At 52.2% G+C, this 25,174-nt stretch overlaps 3 protein-coding genes across 7 annotated transcripts in view; 1 reads left to right on the forward strand and 2 right to left on the reverse strand.

Annotated features, from left to right (window-relative positions):
- DNAI1 (dynein axonemal intermediate chain 1) overlaps positions 1-15,023 on the forward strand; it is a 144,411-nt gene extending 129,388 nt beyond the window's left edge. For both annotated transcript variants that reach the window (XM_077790243.2, XM_085567019.1), the window contains exon 20: positions 14,765-15,023. In XM_077790243.2, coding sequence (XP_077646369.1) covers positions 14,765-14,869 — 105 coding nt within the window. In that variant the 3' untranslated portion in view covers positions 14,870-15,023. The remainder of the gene's footprint in view (positions 1-14,764) is intronic.
- A 994-nt stretch (positions 15,024-16,017) lies between these two features.
- On the reverse strand, positions 16,018-18,512 carry ENHO (energy homeostasis associated). The gene is made up of 2 exons (XM_021554591.3): positions 18,356-18,512; positions 16,018-17,742 (listed from the first exon to the last, which is right to left on the reverse strand). The coding sequence occupies exon 2, from the start codon at positions 17,445-17,447 to the stop codon at positions 17,262-17,264; it is 186 nt and encodes a 61-aa protein (XP_021410266.1). The 5' UTR covers positions 17,448-17,742; positions 18,356-18,512; the 3' UTR covers positions 16,018-17,261.
- Positions 18,513-21,851: 3,339 nt separating this feature from the next.
- On the reverse strand, positions 21,852-25,066 carry RPP25L (ribonuclease P/MRP subunit p25 like). 4 transcript variants are annotated; one of them, XM_085567344.1, is made up of 2 exons: positions 24,886-25,066; positions 21,852-23,195 (listed from the first exon to the last, which is right to left on the reverse strand). In XM_085567344.1, the coding sequence occupies exon 2, from the start codon at positions 23,184-23,186 to the stop codon at positions 22,638-22,640; it is 549 nt and encodes a 182-aa protein (XP_085423470.1). In that variant the 5' UTR covers positions 23,187-23,195; positions 24,886-25,066; the 3' UTR covers positions 21,852-22,637. The 4 variants fall into 4 exon arrangements, with proteins under 4 accessions (XP_085423470.1, XP_021410283.1, XP_077646362.1 ...); XM_021554608.3 differs by lacking the exon at positions 24,886-25,066 and adding an exon at positions 24,109-24,138; XM_077790236.2 differs by lacking the exon at positions 24,886-25,066 and adding an exon at positions 23,856-24,138.
- Between the last annotated feature and the right edge of the window lie 108 nt (positions 25,067-25,174).

The raw sequence follows: 25,174 nt of genomic DNA on the forward strand, positions 1-25,174 counted from the left end.
CACATAGTATTCCATGGGCTTTCAGCTTTACTTGACAATTGCTGTTTGACTCAGACCTGTGGTAAACCTTTGCCAAGATACTACTTATGCCTCAAAGAATGGTTGAACATGGACTTTCTCTGGAAAATAATCACCCTTCTTAAAAGAAAAAGTACTACAAAAGACCTGTGTGGATTCTTTTAAAGAGAGCCGGGACCAGCAGAACTTTAAATGTAATTAGGAAGAGGTCTCTGCACATATCCAGGGTTGACTCTGCAGTGGTGATGGTTGATTGATTGATTGATTGACCCATTGATTGACTGATTGGTAGAAAGTAGAAATGGAAAGTAAGTCTTGAAAGACCAAGATGGTTTACCTAGGAGGTTTTGAGGACCTTGCAAGCTTTATAACTTATAATTTAAAATGTGTAATTTAAGATTGTATATGTAATACAGTTATATTCTATATTGTATGTGTACATAAAATATTGCATAACATATAGTATAAAATGCAATTCTATATAATATCTAAATATATTTTAACAAAATATAATTTGATCTCATCCTAAAGGCACCTACATGGGGAAGGATTTGCAATGGAGGAAAGCTCTTTAAAATCAGCAGACAGAGATATAACGGGATTTGGCAGCTGACCAAATTAAACAAAGGCTTGAGTACACCTGTACACATGGCACTAGCTTGTCTGCATCCCTCAAACTCCTTCAGGTCAAAACACCTTGTCTTTTAGTGAAAGCTCTGTTTTAGCTCCAGGAAGACTCATTGTTGTGTTCAGGATACTGACTGAAGCTGTGAATCATAATCATTATTTCTGGGTTTAAAAAGATATAAAATCTACTTCCACTTTTTGATCTTACTGACATGATAGGGGAATTGTCAGGCAGCATTACAGAGAGAGATTCACAGCTTTTACAAAGGGGTAATGACAGCTCAGAACAGGCCACATAGCTGCATTTACAGACTCCTGAACTCCTCACTTTTGTTGATTATGGCTTGGCTTTTAGCCTGTCTGTTAAACAATCAAACTGCAAGCATTCAGCAACAACAAAGTGCTACAGTAACAGTGGGAATTTATCAATGCTAAACCCATGTTATCATTTTTTCTGCCACTGATATAATAAGCATAGTGGGATAACATATACTTGTCTTACATGTCTGGGATAATGTAAGCTCCCCTCTTACGTCAGCTTTTCAACTTGTGGGTAGGCATGGGGAAACAATCCCCACTTTCTCATCCTTGCCAGCTCTCACAGACTTGTAGTCCAGCTTCCTCCTTGGTCCTGTCACCATCTGCCTCAGGCTTCTGCTCTCCATGGATTTTCTCCAGTGCTTCCTGGTTGTCATTTTTCACTGAAGGACCTTCTTCTTCTTCTCTTTAGCCCTTTGACACCTACATTCAAATTGGTATGTGTAGCTTCCACAGCATCTAGATACTCTGGGAGGAGGGTGCTGGGGAACTGGTTCCCTCTGTGCCAGTGTTCTCCAGGAGCTGGGAACTGAGAGCTGTATTGGTCTGCACTGGTTCTGACATTATGAGCTCTATAAGGTTTAAGAGGACATTTGGTTAGAAATGCTGTCTGCAATAAGAGTATGATAGCAGAGTATGGTAGAGCTGAAAGACTCATCCTCCAGTTTACACTTGGTGATGAAGAACATCCTGGAATTGCAAAGCCACAGTCACATTCAGGCTGGAGGTGATGTTGAGATATCTCTAGTCCGGCCTCCAGCTCAGAGCAAGTACAGCCCTGAGATCAGACAAGGTTGCCAAGAAATTAGGCTTCTCTTGAAAAACTCCAAGGCTGGAGATCTCACAGCCAGTCTTGAGCCTTGTTCCAATGACTAAGTGTCATAGTGGAGAAAAACTTTCTTATATCACATTGAATCCTTCCCTGTTTCAGTTTATGGCTGTTGTGATTCATTCTCCTGCTCTGCACTCCTACAGAGAGTCCATTTCTTTCTTCTTAATATCCTCCACTTGGGTGCAGGCAGGTGCCTGTTAGGTCACCCAGAACTGCGTCTGCTATAGGCTGAGTAAGCCCAGCACTCTTAGTATCTGTTCAGTGCAAATCCTGCAGTCACCAACAGTCTTGGTAGTCTCTGCTGGACTCAGTCTGGTATATCAACACTCTGTTCACCCCTTATACTACCTTCTGTCTCTCTTTCTGTAGGTGAAACCATTAACTAAAAATTAGGATCTTTCAGAGCCTGTTTCTCATCAGGGCAGAGAACAGACACAATAATCCAGCACAGCTGTCATCTCCTTGTCTTATTTCTTTCCTTCCTAGAAAACTCCTTTCCTTTTATTTTTCAGTGACTAAGACATGGCACACAGGACCAGGGACAGGAGGTGATAAGGGTTCATCCACTTCATTTTCTCTCACCTCTCAAAGTTTCTTTCATTAACACTCACCTAGTGTTTCTTAATTAGTGCTGTCTGGCTTGGAACTGCCTGCCTGTGTTGCAGAAAATCCACTCAAGCTCTTGTCTGTTGTATGACAGGAAATATCAAACATTTGGGCTGTTTACAGGACTGACAGCTGCTCTTACACCATGTATTACACAGGGCCTTAGTGTTGTTCTCAGCCTCTGTAGCCATCCTTGGTTTTACCTGCCCCTCCTGAGGGAACCTCCTGTAATTCTGTACTTGTCTTCTGGTACCAAGCCAAATGGCAAGTGCATGTCTGCGATAAACCAGGAGAGTGCAGAGAGTGCAGAAGTTATGCCAGAAACAGGAAGAGAAACCAGCTGAAAAATCACTGCAAAAGAACAGTGAAAAACCTGGGATGAAATCTCAGGGCAGTCTGCAGATTCATTTGGGAGGGTGGATTGGTGTCCTCACTGGCATTTCAAATTTCTTATTAATTCCTCATCTGATCTAGCAGAGTGCACTTATAAAGTCTTGAGAGGACCTGACAGCATGGAGGTCACAAGGACTTTGAAAGGCTTTGTATGAGATCTCCACATGGGGTTATGTGCATGATTCTGCTTAGTTACAGAAGGTGAAAGTTTCTGTGGTCCAAGGACTCAGAATTATGCTAATGAGACCAGTTTAGTCAGTAATCCCATGCCTCCAAAAGGATGTGATTTAATCATGGAGTGAGGTGAGAATTTGTCTCATATTATAATTAAGAATAGAATACAATAGAATACAATAGAATACAAACCCCAGATTGTCGTATAGAAATCAATGCCTTTCTTTATGGTTAAGTCATGATTGCTGGAATAAATCAGCTCTGTTACAGGTTTTCTGGTGCTCTTGCTGGATTGCTGACTCATTTACAGGTGGTTGCTGGGGAATTTAAATAGCAAATAACCATTCATGATGATCCAGACTTCGTAAGGATTTTACAAGCTAGGGACAAGCTGGCAGTTTTTCTCCAGTTACCTTCTTCTCACCTTCAGGACAGATCTCACCTGAGGATGTTATGCATCTTTATGGCAAAGAGGGTGTTAATGCAAGTATAATTACTGTAATTTGGATTTAATTTTCTGAGCACAAGTGCCTCCTTTCTGTCTTCCTTTTATTTCCTGCTTGGTTGCCAGCTGTGAAAATGTGTCTTTCCAGGATTGTTCTTGATGCCAGGCATGCAGCAGTAATGGGCTCATTCCCTGCTGGGCTGTCTCACCCAGCTCTCAAGTGATGGTGACTATTCACTAACAGAGAGAGGAAGAGCTGGATCAACAAAGGGCCTGGAGAAACCACCATGTCTTTGCATTTGTCTGCATCTCCTAGCACTTTACATGCAGGATCCACGGGTTAACTGTTTTGTGGGAGAAGCAGTGGGATATAGGAGTTGAGGCAACATTATTTCTAGAGAGCAATTGCTTTCACCACTCCTCTAAGCAAGTTTGGGCATCTCCTTTGTGCTTGTGGAAAGGAGCAACTCTGGTGTTGTCACCTTGAACACTCTGAAAACTTCATGAGGTTCTTGTTCAGTCATTACTAATTCCCCCCTAGACCTGCAGCCTGACAACACATTCCTCAAACCAGGGTGATACCAGGAGTCAATGCCTCAGGGCTCAGATCAGAATGGAAACAGACAGCCTGGAGAGAAGTAACCCTTCCTGAGGTGATGATCTGACTATGCCACTGGAATCTGCAGCCAGAAGTGGTATCCAGATGTGACAAGATCGCTGCCATCTCCATCGAAGAGATACCTCCTTTAAGGGCCCCCAGGAGGAATGGTGGCATTTGCCTGGCAGCACTGCCCCAGCCATGTCCGTCTGTCCTAGCTCCAGCAATATAAAGAGTGAGGCAAGGATCAGGCCCTGTTTGCTGGTGCTTTGAGGCTTTCAGTGGCACTATGGTGACGGCTTTGTGTCATAGTTCCAGCTGTTAACCCAGCACTGCTGAGCCCATCACTATAAACCATGTCCCTGAGTGTCAACATATCTTTTAAATACCTCCAGCACTGGTGGCACCACAGCTTCCCTGGGCAGCCTCTTCCAGTGCTTGACAAGCCTTTTGGTGAAGAATTTTTCTGTAGTGCACCTATCCACTTAGTGTTAAGGATGTGCATCAATGTTGGTTAACCTGTCAACAGGTTCCCTCCCTCTAGTCCTTACATCTGCAATTATTTTTCAGATAATTTATTTTACCATCTTGGCAACTGTTTTGTTGAAACTGGCAGCTGCTGGTTAACCTTGTTCTGTCTTTGGTACTCGTGGGTCTTACTTGGCAATGGAGAGATTACTTTGGGAAGCGCTTGCCTTAAGAACCTTGATGACTTCTACATCATTTTCTTTCCAGCATGCCTCTATTTTGCAATAGTTTGTTTCAAAGAATATCCATTAGTTTCAGCAGCCAGCTGAGCAGATGGGTTTAACTGGTCTATGGCTCTGAAGTAATTACATTTTGGTACAACAGAGACACAGTAGCAAACATGTAAAATTAATTCAGGTGCAGCATCCCAGTCAGCGTCTCAAAGCAAAGAGGACTTTAGGGAGGCCACTCCTGGCTACACTGAGACTGTGCTGTTGGCAATGTGGACAATCGCTAGGAATATCTCCCTCTGGTTTCCACAGATGATGTTGGATTGGCTTTTCCCCTGGCCCATTCCTTCTTCAAAAATGTATTAGTATCAGAGAGATTGATTACTGCTCCCATCTTTCTCTCCTGCTTCTGTTATAATTAAAACAGCAATATATGCATGAAGCAATTAGATTTTAATAATGCTTTTCTAAACAGGATGTCAAGGAGCTTAGTACAAAGACTTGGGCTGGAGCCAGATCAGTGTCTTAAGACTGGATTGTCGTTGAAATTGGCTGCCTCCTGCTTGAACAGCTTACATGAACATAGAATCTAGATTTGCTTTTTATTCAGAGTGTACCTCATCTTTGTCTCCAGACAGGACCCAGAAGACCTCCTGTTCCTGGGTGGCAGGGTCAGAGTGAGGCGTGGCTAGGGACACATCACCAGTGCATATGGTAATCTGTGTCTGCTGGTGGGACAGGAGCAACACCAACTCCAGCCCTGTTGTCATCCCCATCACTGCCTGCTAGGGAACCCATATCTAGGTCCTTCCTGGGTTCCTTCCTGCAGAGCAGCTTTTGACCAGGTCAGGCCATATCAGCACACTGCTGACAGTGTCTCCCAGAAGGAAATGAGTGGTTCTGTGTGTGCTTGTGCCTCAGAGGAGCACTCCCTGAACTGCCTCCCAGCATGTTGCTGGAATTCTCCTGCACTGTTTTATCCTGTCTGCTTCTGGCTGATATGCAGTGCTTGGGCCCTGCATTTGCAACCAGATGAGTAGGAATCCTGTTCTCTGCACAGCTCTTGCTTAGACCCTTATGGGCAGTCCAATGGGCTGACATATCAGCATCACTGCAGGATATGTGGGCTCAGAGGGAAGATGTCTCAACAGGCAGCAAAAAACATCCTGCATGGACTGGCTCTATGCCAAGCACACTGCAGGAGAGGACTGACACCAGTGATCCTCAGGAGCTCCCAGGGCAAAGTGGCACTGTGGTGGGATATAGCTGGGCCCTGTCTGTCTTCCTGTGGGGCAGGAAGGGATTTCTCAGCTGCCATAACTGTGTGAAATCCCAGGGAAGAGCAACAGCTCTAGCTGCAGGATTTCCTGTGCTTGTCCTGCATCCAGCTCCTCGCTGACCTCTTTTAAGCCCTGATTTGCATGCTGCAGCATAACTCAGTTGTGGCTGATGTGATTTAGCGTGACGTCCCACAGTGCCCAGGCTAACAGTGTATCTGGTTCCCAGGCCTGGGAGTGTTTGTGTGGCATTTATCATTTGCCTGGCAGTTTCCTGTGCAGCAGGTGGAGAGAAGCTGTGCAAGTCATTTAGTCTGAGGCAAATGGGGAGACTCAGTCTGAAGTAAACAGGACACACTTTGGTGAGGATGGAGGCAAACAGAAAGAGAGGGAAAGGAGGTTGGCATAAGAGACTGAGGAGGTGAGCAGAGAAAGGTCTCACTTGCCTGAGCAGAGAGCACAGGCAGGAGAGGAGTGATCAGGAAACATGATCTGATCCCGTTGCGGTGCTTTGCCATGCAAAGGCCTCTGCTTCAGTTTTGGGTACTGGGGTTGAGGGACATGAGGAACAGGAGAGCAGCAAGGACAGTACAGCCAGCTGAGAGGCTGGCTCAGCCTCTGACAGTCCAGAGCTCCCAAGCTCTGTGCTGGAAGATGGGAGATGAGAGAGGTGAGCACTCCCAAAGAGATCCTGAGCTGGCAGTGTAAGGAGGGCAGTGCTCTGAGGTAACAAGACAGCAGAAAAAGACTTAAAGTTTCAGTGGGCATAAGAGAGACATGCTGACAGACATCTCCAAGAGATGGGTTGACAGCACCATTCCTGGGGGGTTTCAAAATAAATGGCTGTGCAGGTGTTGGGAGCAGATTGGGACAATCCACTGCATGGGGCCTCTTGTGCTGGGCACCCCAAGGACTGGACAAGCATCTTTTCAGAGCAATTTAAGAGCAGCTGCTCCCACCATGGACAAAAGTGCACCAGTGAATTGACCCCTCCTAGCTCTGCCCCAAATGGCTCTGTGATTTAAATGAAAAATTCACAAGGAGAATGCATTGTTGAGATGACACAATTGTTCACATGGCTGAAATATCTAGTGCAATTCCTGAAGCATCACTGAGTTCAGTCATGGAGAACAGGAAAGAGAAAGAGAGGAAGGAATGTGGCTTGACATTAAATTGCAGACTGAGTTCTTTCATAAGCAGAAGAGTATCAGTCATAATACATCTTTCATGCCATTGGCATTTAATGTTATTACATATGAGGCTTCTTTGAGCAAGGACATTTATTCTTACTTCTGTTAATAGCAAAATCCAGTTTCCCATGTTCTTATATTTATCCAAAATGAAGTACATTCACATGCTCCCATGTAAGTTGCAACCAAAAATATATTTCCTATACAAATACTTTTATAAACTGTACTAAAAGAAAAAATAAGAAGGTGCTATGTTAAAAGAAAAACAGCAACTGGACTTTCTTAAGGCAGTTAAAAGGTGATCAAGGTGGATATGTATGTGTTAACAATGGTAGCCAGAGAAAAAGGCATTGAAAAAACTCCCAACTTTTAAACATATACTGTTCATACAATTGCAAATGTTCTCTCATGAGATGCTGTGCTCTGTGATATAACAGCAGCATGCAGGAGTTGCAGGAGCTGCATATTCACATCCATGTTTGATTGTTTTTATTAAACTAATCTCTAACAGTTTACTGAGCTGGCGCGCCAAAATGCTAAAGAAAAACTGAAGTAATAAAAAAAAAAAAAAAAAGAGATGCTGAGTGATAAGGAAATGTTGCCAAGTGGCTGACTGTGCTCCCTGGCAGGAATCAAGGGCTGCACCTTACGACTGCTGGGGTCACTGCACTCTGCAGGGTATATCCTTGATTTTATCCCTCTGGATGGGTTTGATGTATTGCCTTTGGATGCTGCGTGTGCCCAGGCCTTTCATGTCAGGTTTGCTAGCCCAAGTGAAGAGGTGCTGCAGATGTGGCCCCTCATGGCAGGTGCAAGAGTTAGGGCAGTCTGGTCAGCTTTTGGATTGTCTAGGTTACACTGAATTTTGGTGTCTGGGTGTCACTGGAATTGCAGCAATATTTAAAGTCAAGCTAGAACACTAGGTATTGTCTGTCTAGTGTGTTTTAATCTCAATTAAAATCCCCTTCTCATTTCCTTTCTCCCCACTGCTTGGGTCTGAGAGATCCCACAGCTAAAACACTAGGCACTAATGCCCCCAGCAGCCTTTGCATCCCATGCTGTTATAACAAGTGACACGTAGACAGGCTTTAAGTACTGGGGCTTCCCAAAACATTAAAAGCTACTTGAAATAATTTATCCCATCCTGATGAGCCAAATGGCACTGAAGAAAATCTGAATCCAGTAGGGCTGGATTCAGGGTTTGAGTGGGTGATGCACTGCCTGTCCCCACAGTGAGGTGAAGGAAAGGGCATCCCATTTCCTCTATCCTCATCCCAATGATGGTTTGCACCACCAGGACTCCCTGGGCTTAAGGAAAAAGCTTTTAAGAGTTTTATTCCACTCTGACTCCTTCAGGAGGTCTCAATGTGCCAGGACAATGAGCACACAATGGTTTTTCTCAGTGCTTAGTGCAAGTCACTTAAGTGATACAACTGAAAGTCTTTTCCATGTATCTTGTGAAGTGTTGTTTTTTTTCCTCATTAGGCTGTTCTATTCAGGTAGAGTCTATAGATGTTGGTTCATCTCAGTGACTAAGGCTGATGACACCCAAAAGAAAGCTGTTCTTCATCTCACACACCCAGAACTCACAGTTAGAGTTTAGACAAATTGTCCTCAAGGCTAACAAAACGCAGTGTGACCTCGTGGGACCCTGTTGCTGATGTTTCCTAGTCAGAGCATCTGTGCAGGGCAGAGGTAATGGTATTGGCTCATTTCAGACCCATAATGTCTTAAGATGACTTTAAAATTTTTCCTTCTCTTTAAAGCTATTTATTTGGTGATTCATGAACTGAGGGTCATGGCAACATCCCTCTTTTGAACTTGTGTCAGACAATGGAAAAGACAGAAGACCAATAGTTTTAAATGGTTTTGTAGGTTTTTGCAGCTGGTACAAGGATAAATTCAGAAGGAGATAACAAATCATTGTAATGCCCAGTTCAGAGGAGCTGTGGGGACTGCCATGAGACAAGTCTACATTCAGCTTGGCCTTGTTCACTGAAGTTTTCATGCTAAATGTGGTCTTCTTATGGCTAAATTTAGGTGCCTAAATTAGTGGTCTGTAAGAGTCATTGCTCGAGGCTCTGGAGTTAACAAGAATAGGGAATGTTTTTCAGGAAACAGCTCCTGCTGTGTGCACAACTTCTGCTTGGCCAGAGGACACTGCAGTGGGGGTGAGCAAGGAGTGGAGTCCCAGCCAGCCCCTGGCAGAGCAGACAGAGCACTGACGATGCACAGGCTGTGCTCCCTGTTGGCCATGGATTTGACCAGGCTGTTAGGTCCCTGCTGCTGCAAAGCCCATCCATTCCATCAGGCATTCCCTCCCCTCTCCCATGGATATTTGTGAACAGGCCAGCTCTGTGGTGTGCTGTGGGCAGCTACCCACTATTTATGGACAAGTGACCCCTGCCCACATGCCCTGCCCAATTCCTTCTGGTTTATTTCCAGTGACAATCCCATCCACTTCCAGGTCTGATCCAATTTTGTTTCCCCTTCCTGCCTGCTGGATGTCCTAACCTTTGCTCCCATACCTTTCCCGGCAGATGTGTGCTGCTGAGCCACAGGCTGATCCCAGCGCTGTGACACCCAATTTAAATGTTGACTTCCAACAAGCAAAGACAGGTCAGCCGGGACCCTGAGACCCATGCTGTGCTTTGGCATGGGCCAGTGCAGATTCCAGGCAAAGTCTCTGAGTCAGGATGTGAGCTTGAGAAAGGTGGGGGTGCTTGCCCTGAACTGCATAGGTTGTACCTGAAGCTGGAGGTAAGAGCATCCTTGAGCCCAGTGATCCTGTGTGGCTGCTGTCACCTGAATGACCCAGTCATCCCCTGGGCTTTTCTGCTGGTTTCATTTCCTGTAAAAACATTTACTGTGTCGCTTATTTCCAAACAGTAGTGGAATAAGCCTAAATCCTTATCTCCAGTCTGTAAACTAATCCTTCCATGGGCCAGGAGTGATACTGTCAGATCAGGCTGTGAGCATAGCTCGAGGCTTTCTGTGGTTAAAAATCATGTTGCTGTTGTATGTAAATGGACTTCTTGAGAGCCCAGAAATGGTCCTGGCACAGACGTCATCCCCAGCTCAGCATAACTCCAAGTTTCATTTGACAGCACTGGGTTGCAATAGGACCATGATGAAGTGGATCTAGGAGGCTTCAGGGCAGCAGCTCATATCATATTCCTATTGATCCTATTAATGTTTGGTTAGTGGCCCAGGAAGATGATGAGGAAAATTTTTCTGTGTTCATAAAGGAGTTTGGTTTTCCTTGGTCTTCCTGACAGAAATGCTCCAGGGAAGCTTCATCTTTGCTTTCATTTGTTGAGTTTACCAGGCCAGTCACTAGTGTGTTTTGATAATGGAGGAGCCCTTACCCTGGAACTGTCACCTTAACCTGAGCAGAAGGAACAAGAAAAGACCTTCTCCCAAAGAAATACACCTCTGAATAGCTGGTTGTGTGAACACAGGTTGTGTGCCCCTTCCCACTGAGGATAATAAGAATAAGCAGTTTTAGGTATCTCATTGAGGCTTCTCATCCCCTTCAAAACAACTCTGTAAAAGCTTAAACCATTGTGCATGGGAGGCCAGTTCTTAGGCCACTGGGCTGCTTTATAAAATGTCTAGATCCTGTTCCAGCATGACTGTATCCAGGAGTCCCATCGAGTAAGGAATGACATCGGTGTCATGACAACAGCAGGGCAGAGACAGGCCTGTGCCCCTTGGCCAAGGCTCAGCAGGGTAAGGGGTCACCTCTGGTCATAAGGAAATTGTGGGGACTTTCCTGACTATGCTTATGTCAGCATGGTTGACTTCCTTGCTGCTTTAAAACATAAACATGTTTGGCCTTGTATGATCAAAACTTTAGAGCAGATGCTTCATGATTATTCCCCCAATGGGAAAAAGATGTGGAAGCTGAGAAGTGCCAGCATCATGGCTTTTATGGGAGAGTTTTATTAACTCAGTGGCATACTGTTCAACTAGGGAATGAAGACATTAGCCAAGACTCCAGTTTAAATGAGTCCCTTAACCTGCATGCAGACTTCAGCATGTGCCAGCATGGGGATGGGTGGGGCTGAGGCTCCCAAGGTTAAGGGATCTTCAAGCAGTCAGTCCTTATTCTCATCTTTGTTCTAGTTCTCACTCCACCCTTCCCCTTGAGGCTTCACCTCAGTCATCTGTCACCTCCTGCTTCACTTCCAGTGCCAGTACTCACCCTGGGGCCGAGAGGTCCATCAAGGGTCCTGTGCACTACCTGTAGACCTGAGTCCCTTGCCCCAGTTTCCTTGCTTGACAAGCCAGGGAAGATCCCAGACGAGGTAAAGAGAGCTTAAGGGCCGTGAGAAACCTGGCAACAAATATAGCAGCATGGACACAAACAGGGAGGTCTCTTCCCCATCTCTCCTCCCTGAGGTCACATTCTGTAAGCAGGGCAGAATCCATCCCCACACAGCACCTTTCCTGGCCCTGCCATGAGCTTTCCTGCCATGTCCCTCATCACCATTTCTATGGGAACATTTTGCTCTCCAGCTGGAAGCAGTTTACAGTAAAGTTGATGCAAATGCTGCTCTGAGCAGTTCCAATACCCATTCCATGAGGTGCCCAGGGGACAGACCTCCCCATGTAATCTCAGCTTTGCATCTAACAGCTTCATGGGGAAGATTGATCTGCCCTGACTCACTCTCAGCTCCTGAAGAGCCCTATGGATGTGGTATAAGCAGGGATGTAGGTGGAGGACAGGGTCAGTTTACACACATGGTGGCAGAGCCCCACGAATGCCCTCTCCACACCTGGATGTGGCATCTGCTGGAGGCAGAGCCTTTTGGCAGCCATGTGGCACTTCCCTGCCTCGTGTGGGGATAGCTCTGCTCCAAGAAGGACTGTTCCTCAGAGGTCTGGTGCAGCCAAAGTCCCTGGATTTGTAGGAAGCTGCCACGTGCATCCAAGCAGATCCCACAATGCTGTGCTGGTGCCATCAGTGGCCTAGCCAGCTCACAAGCACAAGTGCCCTGGGAGAAGCAGATGACAGAATAAAGGGAAACTTTCCATTCCAGTGCCCCCAAAAGGACATTATAATTTCCATTCCCTTTGTCATCTTGCTTCCTTGGTTATGTGGCGTTAAATTAGGGCTCTGGTTCAGTTACGGCTCATTACAGGCTTGCGTGTGGCTTTGTTACAGCGTGCTCAGAAGCACCAAAGGAGCTCAGCCAGTGTGAAAGTCAAAGTCTTGGGGACAGTTTGGTGACCAGGAGCTGAGCCTTGCCTCAGGCTGATAAATTCAGCAAGGCTTAGACACAGTTCCCATGGGCCCGCAGGACATCAGTCAGGGCTTCTTCCTGTCTTTGCCAGTAGAGATATCAAAGGGCTTGGGAGGGAAATGGATTGGTGGGAGGTGGCTTCAGCATCTTCTCTTTCCATTTGAGCAAAGCAGGTGCCTCTTTTGCCTGTCTTGAGGACCTTTGTGTGGTGCTGTATGTTAGAGTGCCAAAGGGAGGAGTTTGAACACTGTCAGACAGCAAAACAGCTTTTCTGCAGAAATAGCTAAGTCCTGAAATACCTCGAGCAGCTGTGTTTATCCCAAGGCTCTCACTCAGAGAGATGCTCTGCTGTGATGTGGGCCATTACTGCAAACATCACTCGCAGTGCCCAGACCAGAGCCACAAAGGGTGCTGCTCATCTGTTGGCATTAATACAAATCAGCACTGTCCCACCATGCAGCTGATGAACTCTGTAAATAAAATAACCTGGGCTCATTCCAGTGCTCAGAACAGCAGTGGGGCTCTCTTCTTGGGAGCAGAGGGGTTTCCAAATATCCCTGTCCCCATCCTCCCCCAGGACTGCTTTCATCTCAGCAGAGTCCTCCGGCAGTTTAGGAAAGCTCTGTTCCATCGAGGTTGTGCGGGGCTGGGAGGAGGGAGGACACAGGGATTCCCCGGGGAGTTCTTTGCATGTTGTCATCACTCAGCAATGCCCACGTTTGCTAGAAAAGCGCAGTGAGATTCATGTGGGCTAACAACTTTCCCCGTGTTGTGCGCTGGCATTTCTTCAGCGCTGAAGGGAAGGTGTGTGTTTGTAATTGCTGCACCCGCGGCCATTAGCGGGGCTGATTCAGCGGGAGGAGAATTGATCTTTTCTAAGTGGGGAGAGAGGAAAGCTGGCAGTCTTCTTCCTCCTATGCTGAGTGCTACTCCTCTGGCCTTCTGAGAGCATGGAGAGCAGAAGCTGTGCTTTGAGGATGCCAAGAAGAGCCAGGACAGCAGCTTCCTGCAGGCTGTCTTCAAGCGTGGTCAGGGATGTTCCCTTCTCTTTGCTCTGCTGCAGTGTTGGAGGCTCTCCTGAGCCCACCTGCCAGACTGTGCCAACTTCCTGCTCACCTGTGCTTGGCAGCTGCTTTCTGGGGTGCCCAGAGCCATGCTGCACACAGAGGCGCTCCCCAGCCCCAAAGCAGGGGTATCCCACTGACTCAGAAACAAGGCAAGATCCAGCAGGCTGGCAAAGGAGAAGGCTGTGACTGAAAAGCAACACTTCATGATAGAAGTGGTGACTGTGGGGATGCTGTTTTGGAGAAATCCCATGGTGTAGATGCTCAGTTGCAGGAGGGCTTGGTGGGCTCATTGTAACTTGGAAAATTCCTCTTCTGCAGCTGTGTCTTCCATGATGCAAACCTGGAGAGCCTAAGCCTGGTTACTCACTTTCCCAAAGTGCCAGAACTCTGTTGAGAGCAATGCTGCAGGCCACAGCACAGCAGAAACATGTTCTGCACAAAGCAGTGAGTGGAATTTGTGCCTTCAGCAGGGACATTGTCCTCTGCCAGGCCTGGAAACTCCTGCTGCGCCCAAACAAGCGAGGGCTGAACTGGGCAGGCTCTTTCCCTTGTGCTGTGTGATTTTTCTCAAGATGCTGGTAGTTTGCTTTAGCACTCAGGCAGGGAGCCCCTAGCATGCTTGGGACAGGTGCTAGGGGAATGTGGGAAGTGCTTTTCCTCTTTGCCCATACTGAGGTGTGCATCAGGGCTGGCACGGAAGTGTGTCCAGGCACAGGAGAGCCCCAGTGAGGAGTTAACAGCACACCTGGGAGCCCTGACTCACTTCTCCCCACCAGGTTAGGGGCTCTTAACACCCAACTGTCCTCCTGGGAAAAGCCATCTGAGTGCAAAAAGGGTGATCCCTGCTCCTCTGGCTGCCTCTAGCCAGGAGCACCTGCATGGGATGGGCACAATGGGGCTGTTTTGGGGAGATCTGGACGTCTGCACACTGGACAGCTGTCTTGCATACCTGGCACCTACCTACAGCTTGGGGGCATAGCTTAGAGGGCTGCGGTCCAGTCCCATGGGGCTAAGAACGTCTGGAAGAGAGAGGCCACTCCCATTCCCAAACACTTCATCAGTGTCCTTTCCCAGCTCATAGGAGCTTTCACACATCTCATGACACCTTGGGCTTGAAATATGATGATAAGCAGGTGCACCCCCTGTGGATCAGCCTCCAGTGAGGAGTGAGAGCTCAGACACAGCACTCCAGCAGCCCTCCCTGTGCTGGACCCTTCTTCATCCCTACTTTCCTCCCTGCTCACAGTTCTATCCTGTTTGGTTTTTTTGCAGGAGAAGAAAGGCCAGGAGGTGAAGAAAGGACCCGAGGTGGAAATAGCAAAACTGGAGAAGCTGCTCAGCCTGGTGAGAGAGCCAGGGAGCAAGGAAGAGCAGTGAGAGGGGGAAAGATGACTCTGTGGGCAGCCTCTGGCCAAACAAGCTCGGCTTTGATCGGTGGCTGCTTGGCATGCAAGCCACGGGCCTCTGCTGCCCACTTTTTGCACAGCAGAAACACTTTTCCTCTGTGCCCAAATAAACCGAGGTGCTGGGAGAGCTGCGGTATGCAGTCATTTCTGGGTTAGACAAATCTCACCATGCTTGGCCTTCCAGAGCCACAAGGCCCTTGACTTTCCCAAGCCTTGGCTGGGCTTGCACCAGATGAGAGCCCTATGGAGGGCAGGAGTGGGACTGGAAGAACTTCAGGGCTGCAGTTTCATGGCAGCCAGTTCCACTGTGTGAGTGGTGACCAGAGAGACTGAGCTGTAGAGCCCCCAGGCATTTGTGCAAGTCAAATGGAATACCACACTTGGATTTGGGGGCAGCAGCCTAAACCAGAGGGTGCCTGGAAACCAGGCCTGGTGCCCCAGGACTGTGGGAAAGACGTTCCATGCCTCCGGACAGCACATGGCAGCAGCTGCCAGTCACCAGCTGTGGGAGGCTCACAGCTCCCCCCTCCCCTCTCCCTCACCCCAGTGTGGGGCTGGGGTGCCTCTGCCCAGCTGGTGCCTGTGGAACTGCTGGGCAGCGGGGTTTGCAGAGCCTTCCACCACTCTGAGCAGCAGAGGAGTAGCTGCTGTGTGGCTCCGGTGGCAGCAGCAGCAGCAGTGGCCTTACAGCATGCTGATGAGCAGCGGCTGTCACCAGCAGATCTTTGTGCACAGCTCCCAGGCCTGGCAACCAAAGCCACCAGACAGGTGTGGTGGCAGGTGTCCTCCATATGCTCAGCTGGCCTGTCTCCCACAAGCGTCCTTGGAAAGTGCGGCCATAGCTTGGAAACTCTCTGTACCTCTGGCACAAAGGTTGGGGAATGCTCCCTGCTGACTCCCACATGCCCCAGGCAGGCAGGAAATACCCAGTCAGGTTTCACCCAGCCACTGACAGATGTGGACATGAGCCCTTCCTAATCACCATCCCTGAGCAAACCACCCACAGTCCTCTGGAGACATCGGTCCCCAGGACAGCCACTCCTCAGCCCCCCAGGATGGCTGGATGTGCTACCTCCCCCTGCATTTTCCAGGCACTGGGTAGAGCTCAGAGACACAATGTGGGTCCTACAATCCATTTATTAGTCTAGTAAAAACAAGGCTGCAAAGGGATGTGTTTGCTACACCTGACACGGGGAGGAGCCACAGGCTCTGCCAGGCTTCGCCAAGCCTCTGCAGGAACCCTGAATGGCATCCCTCCCACCCCACCCTTCTGTCCCCTTATTGCAGTGGCTATGCCAGCGGTGACTGTGGCTATTGCTCGGCTCTAGGAAAGGCAAGGCAGAGCCCTCCAAAACCCACAGCACCCACTGGCAGGGTAGGGGATGCAGCTGTCAGGCTTGCAGGCAAGCCAGATGACAGCATCCCTCTCCACAGAGCCACTGTGATCCCCAGGGAACAGGCAGGGTCAAAGAACTTTCAAAGCTATTTGTCCAGGCACCCTCATCTCCCCAGGAAAACCCACACCAGGCTGCTCTCAGCGGGATCAGGGATGCCTGCAAGGGCACGTCTGCTGCTCACAGGCATGGTGAATACCATGGCTGACCTCGGCTGGGAGCAGGCCGGGGGGAGGGCAGGGACACATACCCAGCGAGGAGGAGGAGGAGGGTCGTTTGCCTAGCAGCGTTGGTGCTAATGCTGCAGGGGCCTGACAGACAGGCCAGGGATGATCAGGCAGACCATGCAGGCCTTCTTGTGCCTCATTAAATCTTCTGCTTGGTCAGACATCTGCCAAAGGCCCACCTGAGGCTGAGGGCACACGGCACTCAGGGCCACCCCTGCGCATCTGGACTGGCAACACCCTGCTCTGCCAGCAGGGCTGGGGCTGCTCAGGTTTCCCTGGGCACACCCTGCCGTGGAGCAGCCAGCCTGCTCGGGAAGAAGCACTTGTGCCAGTCCTGCTGCCTCCCTTCTCCAGACGCCCAACCAGCTTTGCTCAGGTCGGTGACGTTGCCACTGTCCCAGGCCATAAGCACCAGAGAAGAGCCCACAAGCTCTTCCCAAATGAGGGGTGCACTTGAAGGGAGAGCTCTTACTGTGCTCAGTGGCTGCTGGGACAGGCATGACTGTCCCTGTAGCATATCCCACCAGTTGTCCCTCTATCCCCATCATCACTGTGGGCACTCGCAGGAACTTCACACACCAAAACCACAAAGACAAAGGACTGTGCTCCCCATCACAGCCCCTGTAAGCAGTTGGGTGTCCCCTCAGCTTTCATTGTGCCTGGTCCAGCACTCGAGTTGCAGCACAGGCATCCAGTCTGGCAACTCCTTTGACACAGCCAGATACCCCCGTCCCCAGGCAGATCAAGGCTGCAGCAGGTACTTCTCTTCATTCCTTGATTCATCCACATCAGAAGCTGGGGTCTTCTTGGGACATGAGGGGGTCCTGCAGGCTTTGCAGAGGATGAGGAAGAGGATGAGGATGAGCAACACAATGACACAGTTAAAAGAAATTGCCACAATCGCTCCGGTGGAGAGAGCAGCCGCCATGGCCACAGTCCCGCAGGAATCGGCAGGTCCCACAGCCCGGTCTCACACTTGGAATGCCAGGGCAGTGATGGAGTGTGCAGCTTCCACCTACTGGCCGGGGACAAAGGGGATGGCCATGGTGCTGGCGGTGGGATTGGGATGGGGCCACGCTGGCAGCAGGACAGTGTCACCCCATCAGTTCGGCCGCTCACTGCTGTGTCCCAGGCTGCGCCACACCACAGGGAAGCTTTCTTTCAGCTGCCCCTGCTCTGGCAGGGCAGTGAGGACACAGGGATCACTTCTTTCTCTCCAGTCCCTGGAAGAGAGAAAGTCACAGTCACCGTGGGATGAAGGGACAGGCTCTGCGAGCCCCTCAGGGTGGGCTGTGGGGATGAAAGGGGACAGCTGTCCCAGGGTCCATGGGGCTCTGCTGGAGTTTGAAGGCTGCAGCAGTCCCCAGGTCAGATGCTGTTTGCGGGACATTTCCAGCAGCCCTTTCTAGCCCTGGTTCTGCCCTCATCCCCCACGTGGGCCACCAAGCTGGAGGTATCCCCGTCGCCTCACCCCAGACCAAGCTCTCCTCCCCGTGACTCTGGGTGACTCCGGAGAACCCTGGCCCTGCTCCGATCTCCTCTCCATCCTCCAACTCCTTTTCCTGGCGGCGGGACGCCGCTGCGACGTCCCTCATCCAAAACGGTGCCGGGGTCGGGGCCGAACGGCAGCAGGTGGGCGGACAGGGCAGCCCCCGTTGTGCTTTATACCGGGGTCGGGCAGAGCCCCGGCTGCGGCGTTCCCCGGGGCCTCTGACCCCCAGCCCGCCGCGAAGCGGGACAGCCGCGGAGCGGGACGACCACGGAGCCCCCCGGAACCGGACAGCAACAGGTCCTACCAACTCCGCCCTCCCGCCGCGGAGCTCCGGCGTTACGCACCTGCCTCCGCTTCTCCCCCGGGGTCGGATCCCGTTGCCGGCGGGAGGGCGGGCGGCGCTGCCGGGACCGGGGCCGCGCTGGGCGCGGGTTGGCGGGGGGTCGCGGCGCGGAGCGGCCCCGGCGCGGCCCCGCGGAGCGCTCGGAGCCGGCGCGGTCCCGCCGCGGCCGCCCGTGGGTGCCGCAGCCCCGCGCGCCGCCCGCGCCCTCCCGCCGGCATCGAGGGCGGGCCCTGCTGGCGCCCCGCCTCGGCCCGCCATTGGCTACTCGCTCCGCCCGCCGCCCACCATTGGCCGAACGCCTCCCTCGGAACACGCCCCCTCGCCCGGCTCCCACGTGAGCGGCGGGGGGGACAGCGCCGGGCAGCGCGCGCTCTGCCGGCCCGGCCTGGGACCCGGCGCGGCACTGCCCGTACTGCCCCGGTACTGCCCCGGTACTGCCCCGGTACTGCCCGTACTGCCCCGGTAACTGCCCCGGCACTGCCCCGGTACTGCCCCGGTAACTGCCCCGGCACTGCCCCGGCACTGCCCATACTGCCCCGGTAACTGCACCGGTACTGCCCGTACTGCCCCGGTAACTGCACCGGTAACTGCCCCGGTAACTGCCCCGGCACTGCCCCAGTAATTGCCCCGGTAACTGCCCCGGTAACTGCCCGGGCACTGCCCCGGCACTGCCCGTACTGCCCCGGTAACTGCCCCGGCACTGCCCGTACTGCTCCAGTAACTGCCCTGCCACTGCCCGTACTGCCCCGGTAACTGCCCCGGCACTGCCCTGGTAACTACCCCGGTAACTACCCTGGCACTGCTCCGGTAACTACCCCGGCACTGCCCCGGTAACTATCCCGGTAACTACCCCGGCACTGCCCCGGTAACTACCCTGGTAACTGCCCCGGCACTGCCCGTACTGCCCCGGTAACTGCCCCGGTAACTACACCAGCACTGCCCCGGTAACTGCCCCGGCACTGCCTGCCCCGGTACTGCCCCGGCACTGTCCCGGCTCTGCCCGGCACTGCCCTGGTACTGCCAGGTACTGCTGTAGTACTGCCCCGGCACTGCCCGGCACTGCCTGGTACTGCCGCTGTAGTGCTCCAATACTGCCCCGTACTACCCCGCTACAGCTCCAGCACTGCCCCGGCTCTGCCCGGCACTGCCCCGGTACTGTCGGCCTGTACTGCTCTGGTACTGCCCTGGCTCTGCCCGACACTGCCACTGTAGTGCTCCAATATTGTCCCGGTACTACCCTGGTACAGCTCCGGCAAGGCCTCAGCACTGCCGGCCATACTGCCCCGGTACTGCCGGCCTGTACTGCTCTGGTACTGCCCCAGTACTGCCCCGGTACTGCCGGCCATACTGCCCCTGTAGTGCCCCGGTACTGCTGGCTGTACTGTCCCGGTACTACTGCGGTACTGGCAGCCATACTGCCCCGGTACTGTCCCAGTACTGCTGGCCGTACTGCCCTGGTACTGCCGCCTGTACTGCCCTGGTAATGCCCCCAGTACTGCCAGCACAACTGTGCCGGTACTCCGCTACTGCCCCCGGTACTGCCTGGACTGGCCCTGGTACTGCCCTCTCGCCGCTGCAGCCCTGCCTCCGTCCCACTGCGCCTGCCCTCGTGCGCTCCCTGCCCTCCCCGCCGTGCCCAGGGCCCGCCGGCTGGCTCTCCCTGCTGCTGCCTGCCCTGCCCCTGCACACACACACAAACACACAGACACACACAAGAGCACATGTGCAGCTGGTCCCAGACACATCAGGGCTTGAGGATCCTGAGGATGGACTTGCCAGGGCTGGGCTGTGGTCCTTCCCGGGTCACAAGGGCTACAGGCAGGCTGGGGTGGGCTTAGACCCCATGACAACCCAGGGAGAGAAGGGAACAGGACATCTGGGGAAAATCAGTACCTGGGAATATGAGCAAGATCAGCCTCACCAGCACAGCCGGCTTCCCCATCCTGCTGGTGGGGAAACTGAGGTACAGGGCAGCCTGACCTTGTGCACAGCTGCCAGCTTCCACATGGGCATTGGAGCTAGAGAAGCCCTTGTATAGGGCATCACCCCAAAGGATGTGCACTCTTACTGAAGGGTACACATGTGGCACCCAAAGGAGATGGCTGGGAGACAGGAGAGGGGCTGGAGGGACCATTAAGGTACTTCCTGGAGACCCACAGGGATCAGCACCTGCAACTGCTCTGAAAAGCCAACATCCAAGCATCACACATGCCTGGTGACACAGACGCACAGCAGTGACATGGGGGTCTGTGGCAGCCAGGCATTGGCACATGGTGTGTCTCCATGGGAGAAGAGGCAGCCGGATGAAGGATAGGTGAAGGGCAGAGCTGTAAGGGAGCTGGGACTTCTCTCCACTGACCAGAACCCACGGGTTTGATGGTTGGGTAGTCCTGAAAGGAGAGCCACCAAGTCAGTTGAGGATAACTTCCAGTGAAACAAAAATAACAATCACTTTGCAGCTTTGATGTGCCACGGCCACAGAGAGGGCTACACAAGCTGCCTGAGATCTGGCTCTCTGCTCTCTACTAAGAGAGTGTTTTGAGTAAACAGACACATTGCCAGTGGAAATGTCATAAGCCATTTCATCAGACACTCGAGCATCTTCCTTGGCATTTATGGCTAATCTGCTAATTAGTCAAGAAAAGTGGTCTCCTCCTTAGATGTAAGGAGAAGCAGCTGGGAACAGCACAAAGATAAAAGAGTAACTGCCCCGTCCCAGGACTTGCATCTGCTGGCACAGTAGACAGGTCCAAGCGTTTCCCTGACTACCTCCAGGTAGTGGGCAGGAAGCAGTGAGACCTCCAGAAGGGGTGGAGGAGGCCTGCGAGCCTGGCACAGTCCTGGCTCCACTGGGCGCTTGTTTGGATGCGAGGCAGGTGTCTGTGCACCAGGCAGGCTGGTGGAGTCTTGTCTGGTCGCACGGGTAACACACTGCACCTCTCCTGCTCCCCCTCGCTTTGATAAAATCTCTTCTTTTGATGCTTGTATTGCTACTATTTAACTGACAGCACAGAGCGTGGGTCCAGCTGGAGCTCCCTGCACAAGCACACGGGAAGGACAGGGAGTGCTCAGGACAGGAGTGAGCTCTCTTGAGGCAGGAGCTCAGCCCGTCACAGGAATAGCCTTTCTCTCTGGCCCAGAATCACTCACCAGACCTGTTCCAGAAGGGAAACTAGTGCACAAGAAAAGACGATACATCCTTTGCATCACTCAGCAGAGTTCCGGACGAGTCTTTTTGAGGCTGCAGTTCCAGCCATTTTAAAGCAGAGAAAAACAATTAGCAAAAAACTTCAGAGGAAAACACCAGAACCTTGATCTATTTTGGATGTGAAAGGAGGTTATTAACCTCCCCTTGGATCAGGGTCCATATACAGTCATGAGAGGAACAAACACAGAGCAGCAGGAAGGCTGGAAGAGTAGAGCTTCAGCCAGCAGCCACAACTCCACCACCAATGCTTACAGGGTGACCTCCAGTGGGATCAGTAAGACATGACAAATTTCCAAGTTACATGAAGTTACATCTTTATTTTAAAGCCATCTTTGCGCATTTTCAAGGAGCAGAAAGGGGAAAGAACAGGATCCTTTGGAGCTTCCTATTACCACCACCCCAGGACAGCTGCAGAGCCACAAGATTTCAGGCTGGCTACAGCGTGAGTTGACTGCTGCCTGTTTGGAGAGAACCAGGACCGCCAGCTCTGCTGAGCCAAGGAGCTACATGCACATGATGCCAGAGCTGTATCCTGGCACTCCTACATTCAACCCCCTCAACAGGCTCAGCAGAAGGATTCTTCAGGCACAGAAATGGCTGGCCCAGCCCTGTGCCCTGCTGTCTGTACACTTCATGAGCCCAGGTGATGCAGGCAGCTGCCTGAGGATTCCAGATCAGGTCCTGTCTCCCCTCTGTACTGGTCAGAGCAACCTGCACCTGGCACACAGACAGGTGTCTGTCCCGCTGCCTGGGCTGCTGCACACCCAAGCACCTGAAACCCCACTGGGTTAGCAGTGCTTCTCTGGGGCTCACTGACAGCACACCAACTGTTCTTGCTCAAGAAGAGGCAATTCCCATCTTCCACGATCCCCTAAGGAGTACAGCCTGGCAGCCCCTGGCAAGGGAACTTGTCAAAACACATTTTCAGACAGCTATCATCACACCCAGTTTAACAGTCTGCTCCTCCTGCCCTCCCCTCACACCTCTGTGAACCCCTGTGTTCAGCAGCAGCCGTGCAGCCACAGCCCCGGGCTGGTTTCTGCAGCTCCCCTGAACCACGTGCGGATCTGCCGCCTCAGGGCCCCCACGGCATTCCCCTGGTGGAGCGAGGGTGCTTCCCTGTGCTGGCAGCTCCCCGGCCTCCACCCTGCTTCCTCTTCATCTGGCCCTGTGATTCTGCTTTCAGTGTCTCAGTCCAGAAGGCATCAAAAGATCCTGGGGCCTGGTATCCTGACTCCTGAGGATCCAGGGCATCTTTGCTCAGCAGGACACATATGGCAGGAATGTTTCTCTTCACTGTCAAGGCATCGAGGCCTGCCTCAGGCACAATGGGTTCCCAGATTTCTTCAATCTGTTTGAAGAGCACTTTGGTGATCTGGTGCAGCTCCTTGAGCCTTCGTTTCATGATTTCCACACAGGTAATGGTCTTGCTAACAGCCTTGCCTGAGCCAGTGAAAAGAATCTGCCTCACTGAGTCCTGCTCCATCTTGCTCATGGCATAGCCCATCAGATTCCTAATTTTGCTCCCGTCCTTCACCTTCATTTCAATAATATCAGCAGGCAGGTCAGTGAAAGGAGGAGGACAAGGTTTCTCCACAATTTTGGTCTTCTTATAGTTCTCCATTCTGCAATGCTGAAAAGGAAAACAGACCCATGAACACACTGCCCACTCTAATTGCTGCCCAAAGAAACTCTCACCACATTTAGCCACAAGCTTTTCTCTGAAGGGCACTCTGAACTATCAGGGTTGGGAAATCCTGGAAAGGGACAACCAAAATATTAGCCCAGTCCTCTTAAGGACATACTTACAATATGAATGATACCACAGGGCAGCCTGAGTTTTGGCAAGCAGGCTGTGAAAAAAGCAAGTGTTAGTGTTGTGGGCTTAACCATGGTGACATGAAAACACTGCTGTATCTCAAGAGAAGACAGAACAAAAAGTGAGCTGGGGTGACTGAGAACAGAACTCGGGGATGCTTGCCACACCAGAACATGCACAGGACAAATTCAAGCACAATTTACATGCAGCAAGTCGTGTACAAATACAGGCTCATGGAGACCTGACCAGCCTAGCTGAGGCTAAAACACTGCATGTCACAAGGGAGATGGCAAGCCAGGGGTTGCAGGAATAAAAAAACATTTCCTCGAGGGAAGGACAGAAAGGCCAGGCCTCGCAGCTGCCGTCTGTGCCAAGGCAGGTGCCATCCTGTCCTAGGTCTGCTTGACCCTGTGCAGGGCAGCCCACGTCCCCACCGCACAGCTCAAGGGGCTGAAGGTCGCAGTACTTTGTTACCCGCAGGCTCCTGAGTCCCGCTGCGCCCAGACCCTGCACCCCGCACCGCGTCCTCCTCGGCACACGCTCCGAACCCTGGGAGCACACGAGGCCCGGGCCCTCACGCGGCCGCCGCCGCCATCGGAGCCCGGGGCGCCGGGGGGAGCCGGAGAGCGCCGGGGGGCGCCGGGGGGAGCCGGAGAGCGCGGCGGGATGCGGGAATGCCGGTGGGAGCCAGGGAGGTCCCGGACGGGCGCGCGGAGCCCGCGCTCACCTGCGGCCGCCGCAGCGCGCGCCTCGACACAAGATGGCGGCCGGCGCCGGGCGCGCGCACGCGCGAGGCGGGCGGGGCCCGAAGGAGGCGCGCGCCAATCGCACGGCGGTGACAGCGGGGGCGGGGCGAGCTGCGGGCCCCGCGCGGCACGGCGTCCCCAAACCTAACCCTAAACCCTGACCCTAAACCTCTCCATAACCCTGACCCTGACCCTAAACCTCACCCTAACCCTGACCCTAACCCTAACCCCAACCCTGACCCTAACCCTCACCCCAACCCTAACCCCAACCCTAACTCTGACCCTGACCCTAAACCTCACCCTAACCCTGACCCTAAACCTCAAGCTCACCCTAACCTCAACCCTAACCCTAACTCTGACCCTGAACCTAACCCTGACCCTAAACCTCACCCTAACCCTAACCCTCACCCTAAACCTCAACCTCACCCTAACCTCAACCCTAACCCTAACCCTCACCCCAACCCTAACGCTGACCCTGACCCTAAACCCTGACCTTAGCCCTGGCCCTAAACCTCACCCTAACCTTGACCCTAACCCTCACCCTCACCCCGATCCTAACCCTGACCCTAACCCTCACCCTGACCCTAGCCCTGACCCTAAACCTCACCCTAACCCTGACCCTAACCCTCACCCTAACCTCAACCCTAACCCCGACCCTAACCCTCACCCTGACCCTAAACCTCAACCCTAACCCTGACCCTAACCCTCAACCTAACCCCAACCCCGACCCTAACCCCGACCCTAACCCTGACCCTCACCTCAGCTCCTCGGGCAGCTGCAGGGAGCGGGGCTTTTCCGCAGGCCTGCAGCCCCACCGTGGTTTGACAGCCAGCGAGGCTGCTGATCAGAAACAGCTCTGGGACCGGCGAGCTCTTCTGGAATTCCTGTGGGCATTCTGCCCGTTCCTGCAGGACTCCCAGGGTCACACTCAGCTGGGCAGTGTTTCACCGACCTGAAGGGTTTGAGACCCTTGCAAAAGTATGGCCTTGGAAACTCCATGCTACAGCCAGACCAGGCAAGGCATGGCCTATGCCTCCCTCTAGAAAG

Source organism: Lonchura striata, chromosome Z, assembly GCF_050655825.1.
Source record: "Lonchura striata isolate lonStrDom1 chromosome Z, ASM5065582v1, whole genome shotgun sequence".
Classification (NCBI taxonomy): domain Eukaryota; kingdom Metazoa; phylum Chordata; class Aves; order Passeriformes; family Estrildidae; genus Lonchura; species Lonchura striata.

Excerpts from the sequence above, each read along its gene's own strand:
- ENHO (XM_021554591.3), bottom strand. The coding sequence starts at position 17,447 with ATGGCGGCTGCTCTCTCCACCGGAGCGATTGTGGCAATTTCTTTTAAC.
- RPP25L (XM_085567344.1), bottom strand. The coding sequence starts at position 23,186 with ATGGAGAACTATAAGAAGACCAAAATTGTGGAGAAACCTTGTCCTCCT.